This window comes from Hippichthys cyanospilos, chromosome 12 (assembly GCF_059441005.1).
Source record: "Hippichthys cyanospilos isolate Australia breed blue-spotted pipefish chromosome 12, RoL_Hcya_1.0, whole genome shotgun sequence".
Taxonomy (NCBI): domain Eukaryota; kingdom Metazoa; phylum Chordata; class Actinopteri; order Syngnathiformes; family Syngnathidae; genus Hippichthys; species Hippichthys cyanospilos.
Genome location: NC_142380.1, coordinates 264,584 through 273,820, shown reverse-complemented (window position 1 = coordinate 273,820; position 9,237 = coordinate 264,584). Strand labels below are relative to the sequence as shown.

General features: G+C 50.4%; 1 protein-coding gene across 1 annotated transcript; it reads left to right on the top strand.

Annotated features, from left to right (window-relative positions):
* The first annotated feature begins 206 nt into the window (after window positions 1-206).
* ubxn7 (UBX domain protein 7) lies at window positions 207-8,097 on the top strand. Its single transcript, XM_088429362.1, has 11 exons — window positions 207-315; window positions 1,817-1,970; window positions 2,215-2,279; window positions 2,374-2,439; window positions 3,311-3,423; window positions 3,853-3,999; window positions 4,099-4,189; window positions 4,308-4,438; window positions 5,401-5,875; window positions 6,436-6,515; window positions 7,302-8,097. Exons 1-11 carry the CDS (start codon window positions 210-212, stop codon window positions 7,461-7,463), a joined length of 1,590 nt encoding a protein of 529 aa, XP_088285488.1. The 5' UTR covers window positions 207-209; the 3' UTR covers window positions 7,464-8,097.
* The last annotated feature ends 1,140 nt before the right edge of the window (window positions 8,098-9,237 follow it).

The window sequence follows — 9,237 nt, the reverse complement described above, 5'->3', positions numbered from 1 at the left end:
GGATTTTTCGGGTATCTGTAGTTTAGCGAACATTTATTTGTGTTAATTCCCCTATCCTCCCCATGTCTGAAAATGGATTACTTTGCTGTTTCGTTCGGAAATGGGGCGGATACCGTTTCCCGTTAAATACTACGACTCCCACAATGCACTGCGCGCAACGTGACGTCCCAGTCACTCGCGCCAGGCCAAGGGGGAAAAAAGTGTTACGCATGCGCGACATTAATGTTGTTGTTTGTGGCGGTAAGATGGCGGCGCTCGGAGACACCTCTGCTCCGGCTGTGAACGGGTTAATACAACAATTCACAGCAATAACAGGTAAAAAACGCACTTGGTTTCCAACCTAGTTTGGAGGATAGTGGATGAGGGGCGTACGAAAACGGCTGCGTGTGTCGCGACCGACCAGGAAACGGGTGCGTAGTTGTAAGAAAGGACGTTAAATGTGGCTGGTACCTTTCCGCTGTCAGTGGGGGGAAAAAAAAGCACTGCCCGGGATAACCGGACAACTCCAGCAAAAGACTCCACACTTGGAAACGGACCCGTAACTTCAAACCTCTACAACAGCAACTTAACCTTTCCTCGGCAGTGCATCGTGGCGACCACGACAAGTTACAAATCTTGAGTCCCTTGCTGCTATTGTTTCTGCCACTTTTAGACATCGCCTGTTGTGCGTAATTTCAGAATGGAGGTCTGACATTTGCCTTCCTTCGCCGCCTTGCGCTACTTCGTGTCATCTCTTCGGAAAACGTGACCGTGGCGTTATAACTCCACGCATCTTGGTGTGCTTTTCTACCGTTACGTTAGAGAGCCGCATCCCTGCGAGCTGCCGCTCATGTGCACGCGACCAGAAAGACGAGCGAAGGTACAAAGTTTATTTCGCGGAGACATGTTTGATGGGCTGCCGCTCCATGTTGGGAGAGTGCAACGCGCATGCGCGCAATGGGACGGAAGTCCGACCTGACAACCCTGCGGGAAATCTTAAAACCACACGCGACTGGACTGTACAATATTTAGTGAATGTGAAGGCTTACGGAAGCTTTACGCTGCTACCCCACGAAACAAAAGTTCAGTATCGCCTTATGACTTTTTTTTTAACCGGACGGCTTTACGCCCAGGGATGCGTATATGGAGGTTTTGTAAAGGCACAGAACCACTTGGACGAATTACCTGGAAAATGCCTTCGCTTCTTGAAACGTCAGTTATAGTGACGTCCCTCTCCTGGCGATAATCAAGACTGCAGTCGATTCAAACATCTTTTTCTTTTTCAATCTGACGCCGCACAATCACTAAAAATGAATATAAAATTTGAACAAGTGACGGCTTTGTTATAACGCGTTTGGGCCCCATATGTTGCGCGAGCAAGACATTGAAGAAAATAGGCCTCCTTTTTCGCGCCTGTATTTATGATAGGTCCCCCTGCTGACGAATTTAAGAACATTAGAAGGAGCTGCACACAAGAGCATATCATCACGATGCGCTTTTTAAATCAATACATTCTGCGCTTAAATTAGCCTGTGGTGGTGGTGTGGAAGAGCTGTTTTTCTAGCTCAATAACTCTTATTCCACCACGGGTACAAATGAGCCGTTAATGCAAATGTTTCTTGACCTTTTGGTTAGTTCAACAAACACAAGCCATTGCTGCGTCCTTAAAACTCATATGAGCTGATTTAAATTTCGTTAAGCGGCTCTAGAAAACGGACGGCTGGATGATGCATGACGGCGCCCACCGTGGCTGCCATCTTCTTTTTTGAGGTGAACAGAATAAGAATTCTCTACAAGTGTATTAAAATGCATAATGTCACCTTTAATGCCCCACTAGGGGCAACAGAGAGTGTAGGGAAGCATATGTTGGAAGCATGCAACAACAACCTAGAAATGGCGGTGACCATGTTTCTGGATGGAGGCGTCGTGACCGAGGAGCCCAGCACGAGTTCCGGGTCGGCAGCATCCGGCAGCAGAGTTCCGGCTTCAGAGTAAGCGCTCGTCCTCTCCAACTATTTTTTTTTCTTCCAGGTGATGCGGCGTTTGATCAGTGTTTTGGTTTTTTTTGCCTCGTGTGCAGTTTTTTGGTTTGTTTGTTTTTGTTTTATTGCCTACCTTATTTTTTGCTCGATTATGGAATTGAGTCTGCTCGGGGAAGTGAACAGAATAAGAATTTCATTGTGTGGTATTATTACTATGCGTATGACAACAAAACTCTCGAATCTTGAATCTCAGTGACGTACGAGCGCCAATTCCTCAAAAGCAAGACATACTTGTGGAGCCAGAGCCACTTTTTGGAGGTATTGCAATGTTGTTGTTGTTGTTTTTTTTTTAATCACTTCATTCTTGCAAGCGTCCGTTGCACCCTCGTAAACTTTCTTGTGCCTTCTTTAGTGCCAAAACGAAGGAGACCAGCCCGGTCCATATTCGACGGCTTTAGGGACTTCCAAACAGAAACAAGTGAGTCAAACATTTATATGTAACAAACGCATGTGTATGCCGCAACTCACATCAAGGCACTCAACAGTACGCTGACTGGCTTAGGCAGTTAACAGAACAGTCAGCCACTAAACTGAGCTCCCAACGGCCAACTTTGCACTCTCATGCCGTCGCGTCCATGTCCCTCACCGGGACAGACTCCCTTTAAAGCAGGGCTCTCAATACTCCTTTCAGCTTGCGAGCCTCCTGGAGAAGAAAAACCATTCCCAAGTGGGCCGGCCGAAAAAACCAACAACAAAAATCATGGTTATATATTTATATCACTTTAAAAGAACAACTTCAGATTGATTATTTTTTCAATACGGTCCATAATAGTGCTAGCGGAATATCGCTATTAATCGAAAGACATTAACATTACTATTAATCATAAAGCAATTCTCTTTTCATTCATTGAAAAAAAAAATCGTTTCCCATGCCAGGTTAAACCCGTTTGGGCCCGTGTTTTTTAATAATAGAAAACCTTTTTTTATCTGATAATCGGTGGACTAGCAGAATCCTAAAACTCAGGCTTACACCTTGTTTCATGGAAATACTCTTGCCACTAAGTTCTCTAGACAAGGATGCAGCTTTTGGGGGATTTTTCCCCTTTTCCATGAGCGTCGATCAACTGATTTCTCTTTAACCCATCAAAGTGTTGTTTACTAAAAATATAAAGAGCTAAGTAAATAAAAGTTCTTTTGAGCGAGTTTCACGTGGAGGCATTAATTGCTAAGGTCACGGCCCTGAACAGGAGAACACAGCAATCAAGGAGTTCCCTTGAACTAGTCGCCTTTCGCTCCTTTCATCCGCCGTTGAGCAGACCTTTCCCCTCAGCCGTTCTCTCTCTCTCCAGTCCGCCAGGAACAGGAGCTGCGGAACGGCGGAACGGTGGACAAGAAACTCAGCACCCTGGCCGACCTTTTCCGTCCTCCCATTGAGCTGATGCACAAAGGCAGCTTCGAGACGGTAAGGAGTCGCGCGGCGGCCGAAAACTACAACGCGCCCTCTTGCTAACCTCCGCTTAGTGCAAAGCGGGTGTGCTGTAAACACAGCTCAAAATCTCCCGCGCGCCCCGTGGCGTTTTACAACGCACAATACATTTCTCTATTAGTCTTTTTTTGGTTTGGCGGAGGGCACACCATCCAAGCCTTTGAGTAAAGCCTCCCAGTCGTCCCTGTACGTTTTGCTGATAACGGCAGCGATGCGGACGCTAATTTTGTCAGCTCTTGTTTGGGGTTGAACATTACGCGTTAACATTAAGCCAAGTCGTGCGCTTTGCTGGAATCTCTTTCAGTGTCGCAGTATTTCAGTGTTCAGTATTGCAAAATCGCCACTGGCTTTCGGGGTCCCATCCCGCTTCTAAACGTACTCGCTAAAGTGTCCTTCTCGCCCCAGGCGAAAGACTGCGGACAGCTGGAGAACAAGTGGTTGATGATCAACATTCAGAACGTCCAAGATTTCGCTTGCCAGTGCCTGAACAGAGACGTGTGGAGTAACGACGCCGTGAAGACCGTTATTCGAGAACATTTCATATTCTGGCAGGTACGCGTCTCGACTTCGTGCCCCCTCCTTTGCTGCTGTTGGACTGTCAAAACAAAAGAGTGACGACGGTGCAATCAAATAAAACCATGTTCGGCGCAGGTATATCATGACAGTGAAGAGGGACAAAGATACATCCAGTTCTATAAACTCAACAAGTTTCCATATATTTCCATCTTGGATCCTCGAACCGGTAAGGGTTCTTTGGCGCGTGGGAAGCCCAGCCCAGCCCGCCGCCCTCGTGGATCGAGTCAAACGGCCGGCGGGATTCAAAGCTCTTTTCCATCGAAAAGTTTGGCTTGTCGCCCCAGGTCAAAAAATGGTGGAATGGAACCAGCTGGATGTGGCGTCCTTCCTGGAGCAGGCCACCGGCTTCCTGGCGGAGCACGGGCAGCTGGACGGGCCGTCTCGCCCCGCGCCGCCCGCCAAACGAGCTCGCTCTGTGAGTATTTTTCAGAACGGGGGCACGTGATCCTATATTGTCCTTCGGGGGGGGGGGGGGGGGGGGGGGGGGGGGGGGGGGGGGGCTTGGCTTTGCGAGATGAGATACTGCGAGTAGCGGGTCCTCACCGGTCTAAGATAATATAGCATACAAGTGTTTTTCAAACACCTTCTATGATTCGCTCACCGCATTATCAAACAACCGTAGCTCCAGCCCGAGCCAGGATCCGCCGTCGTTTGAAAAAGCGCATTTTTAAACACGTTTTAAAACCTCACAAATTCTAGCTTAATACAGTAATCCCTGGTTTTTGGCGGCGAGCGGGGACCGAATTCCCGCCCCGCGATAAGTGGAAAAACCGCAAAGTAGCGTCACCCACCCGCCCAATTTCATGCGTGTGAATATTTCTGACAAGTCTTAAATCCTTAAAGTTCCTACAGTATCTGTACTTTCCTCCCTTCTCGTTTGCCTGTCTGCGGCTCACCGCGATCCCGTACGGCCAAGACATGAAAACCAGAAGGAACGACAGTACTGCACTTACTTTAATCATTTATGCAAATACCTGTACTGCGGCAGTTGGACGACCGAGGAGCGCCCGTGAAATGTGCGTTTACAGTGAACTCGTCTGTCTGCCGTGCGGCGTCTCTTTGCAATATAGCTTTTTGTTTTCCGTGAAAACAAAATCCGCAATGCGGGGGGGAGGGGTCACCGTACTCATGCTCGTATTCTAATTCGAAAGCCCTTACTTGACACCGTCCTTATCAATACCGGCGCTGTCTTGAACCCTGCGGTCTCAGTCGCACCCAAACCCGGGTCGCGTCACGGGTACGTGAATCGAGGAACCCGCGTCAACATTTTCGCAGTGTTTAGTTTGGTCAGAATCACACGGCCCCCCCGCCCGCCCGCATGGCTATTGTTCTTCCTCCGTTTGTTTTGAGCAGCTGCACTCTTGTTTTTTGTTCTAGGAGAGTCTGATCGATGCCAGCGAAGACAGCCAGCTGGAGGCCGCCATCCGGGCCTCCCTACAGGAAACTCACTACGAGTCCGCCGACGTCCCCGACGCCCCCGACTCCCCCAGGTCGGAGGACGACTCGGAAGCCGAGCCCTTCTCCGACAGCGAGGGACCCATCTCGGTGGACGGTTCGGACGGCGAAACGCCCGAAGCGCTAAAAGAGAAGAATTCCACCGGCAAACACGCCCCCGCCGTCCCGGCGGCCCAACATCGGCTTCGCCCCGACAGTACGTCTTCCTGTCACCGCAAATCTCCGTTGAGAGAAAATAACCACGGTCACAAAAAGGAGGAGAGCAAAAAGAACCACCTGGAGCCCTCGCTCGCCGGGCCTCGTCGGGCGCACGCCGACGGCGAGAATTCCTGTGCGGCGGCGGCTGACGGCGCCGGGACGTCCAAGTCCTGCGAAGACCGCTGTGCCCAAGACAACGGTACGGCGCTTGAACCCTCGTGGCCCGGCCCGGCCCGTTATTGGTTATACGTATATAAAATATAGCGCGTAGGTGTGGAACCCCAGTCCTGCTTTTTTTGCGCTCCTCTCTCCCCAACACACCCGATTGGAGTGATTAGCTTATTAGCCAGCTCTGCGGGAGCTTGGAAATGATCCTAATCATTTGAATGGGGCGTTTGAGAAAACCTGCGGGATACCGGCGCTCGAGGACTGGAATTCCACACCTGTGCAGTACAGGCTAAAGTATCGCTAAAGTGGCCTGTGTTAAGCGGCCCAAAATCAGTTCTAATTCCATTCCTCTCGCGTCTTTTTAAACCATCGCTCCGTTAATCCGTTATCCGAATTGGGGTCTTGGATATTTCCCGGCGGACTGCGTAGCCGTAGCCAACGCGCGGGTGGATTCGCATTCAAATCGCATTCAAAAACCAAAGCGACGGTTCCGGATCGCGGCTGTCCGTTTTACTTCCTGCTTTGAAATGTAGAAACATCTTAGGTGGGTTAGAAGAGTGTATTTTATGGCTGGTTTGATTTTCAACACAGGTCCCAAGGCCAGATTGATGCTTCGGTACCCAGATGGACAAAGAGAGCAAATATCTTTATCTTCTCAAGCAAAACTCATGGTGAGTATGCGGTAGTCCTTCTCAGTGAAAATGTTTGAAAACACAAACTAATATCATCACAAATGTCTGGCGTGATACTACTCCTCTCAAGGTCTTTGAGTGTCTGGAAATGACGGAATTGCAATATCATTTAGAGATACGGTACACGTTTCACGTTCTCAAACGTCTTTTCGGCGATTTGTTTCTTCCACCTTTAGCCGCGTTGCATCCTTATTCTAAAATCGAACGTTCAAGTACCCGTACGCATCCCCGCCCCCGCGCCACACGAGCCGCGAATGCGACGTTTCCCCGTCGCGGAGCTGCCGATCGCCTCAACGTTCAAAGCGGCTTTTTATTTCCGCCACCTTCCTACTAAATAGATTGACGGCCGCGGGCGGGAACGGCCTTCGCTCATGTCTTCAATCCTAACGGGCAACTGTCCCGCTTCCAAATGCGCTTTCAAGTATCGCACGCGCACCGAAACGAAACGCGCCGACCCAGAAGAAATATTCAGACAGAATAAATGGACGCCGCGGCAAAATTCGGCCGGCGCCCGCCCGCGCAAAATGAACTAAAAGGAAATACACAAAGACATATTAGTCACGTACGCGCCAACCAACCCAAATCTTTTCTCAATCGTGTTCCACATTCATGACTAACGTTAAAAATCCAGGCGGTAGCAAGCGGGAAGCACGCCGGCAAAGGCGTCCGTCCCGCGAGGTTTCCCGTCAGTCAAAGGCCTCAATTGGCATCTTGGCGGCGGCGGCGGCGGCGATGATGTGCCTAACGCGGCTTTGCCACCCCAAGGCGCTGGTGAGACACGTCCAGTCCAAAGGTTACCCCAACGAATGCTTCGAACTCGTAACCGACTTCCCGCGGCGGAAGCTCGCCCACTTGGACTATGACATCACGCTGCAGGAGGCGGGGCTTTGTCCGCAGGAAACGGTCTTCGTGCAGGAGAGGAACTAGCCCGGGACCCGCTCCCGCCGACCGCCGCGTACAGCGAGAGGGACTCGGAGGAGGCCGGCGCCGATCGGCGGCGACCCCGTCGGAGGACTTGGCTCTTTTTTCTTTTTTTTTTTGGTTCCCTCCTGGATTCCGGGCCCGATGGGATAGAACGCTCGTACCGAAGGCCGGAAACTGGCGCCGGGACAGGAGGGAAGGGGGCGCTCGCCCTTCTCCCTTTCGCGCGGGCTGCCATGATTCCGAGGCGCGTGCGAGTGACGTTTCCAAAAGGGCGCCGCGTCCGGCAACTTTTTACCGCCGTTTCTATGGCTCCATCCGAGAAGAATGGACGAGCTGTTACTTTTTTTTTTTTTACACGAAAACACCGGGGGCGGGCGGGCGGGCGTCTCCTCACTCGCTTGGACCTTTGCTGTGCACGGATGGATGCATGCATGGATGGATGGACAGACGGATGGATGGACAGACGGATGGATGGAGGGATGCATGGACAGACGGATGAATGGACGGACGGACGGACGGACAAACGGGCGGCGCCCAGGTTGTGCTCTCAGACACGCTTTCATCTTTTTCTTTCGTTTCCTTTCTTTGTTTTTATATGCTGCCCATGATGAAATATAACCACCCAAATCCAAGAGAACATGTTTGTTTTGTGTCTTGTCCACACACTCGGGACAAGGAGTCCACACAAAATATGGAATGTTTGAGGCTTTTTTTTTTAACTTCAGAAGTTCGATGTAGGTACGGGTAACACGGTTACCAAAGAAGTATTTTTTTTCACCATTGCATAAAAAGAAGCAAGCGCCTGGAAAAAATGAAGGCGGAATGGTCAAAAATCATCCAGTAACGCTTGAAAAACACGGGATCCAAATCAAATAGGGTTTTCTTCGCCATTTGGATCACGCGGCAACTTCCGAAGCTCTTTTAGAATATTGCGAAAGCATATTACGATATCCGACACGTATCGCGTTTTCACCTCCGACGTAGTAACCTTATCTTAAGCGCTTTAAACTAAAAAAAACCCCGCACCTGGCACGTAAAAGAAGGCTTCGAAATGGTGAAAAATGCTGCGGACGGGACGGGGCCAATACGCATCTGTAAATCTGCAGTCCGTTACTAGACCGCCATCCTTTTTCATGCCTACGCGTGCCAACGCGTAGGAGCCTCCAAACCGAGTCCCACTAACTGAAAGGCGGGCTTCTCCGCAGCGCAACAACCGGGCACTCTAAAGTCGCCCCGCTAAAGCGTCGCCCCGCTAAAGCGTCGCCCGCCCCATCCCACTTTTGACTTCCTGATGCGCGCGCTCACAGCCGACAAGGTGGCGCTCGCTCGCAAGCGGCGGCGACGGGACGACCCGCAGGCAAGATGATTTTTTGTCGCGTAGGCTGAAATGTGACCGGCTTGTAGAAGATATTTCAAGACAAATCTCCAAATGTACTTTATCCCAGCGCATTTGGTGCGGGCTAGGAATCGTTTGGAATCCATGATTGACACTTGGAGGCACCGGAACAGGAACGCGCTTTACAACGTACTGCAGTCCCATACTGCGCTTTTCCAACTTTGGAACCTAATTGTGGCAACGGGTCTCAGTTTTATCTGGCGTAAATCCTCAAACATTTAAATGCGCGCTACGGTAAATGATTTGTCATCCGGTTCGTAATCCTTTCTAGACCCCCGCTTGAAAAGGAAAAAAAAGGGAGGGGGGGGCAGCGGGGGGGTCTTGCATCTGTACAAATAGAGGAGGACTGCCTGTCCAGAAATGAGCGCCGGTGATTTTTTT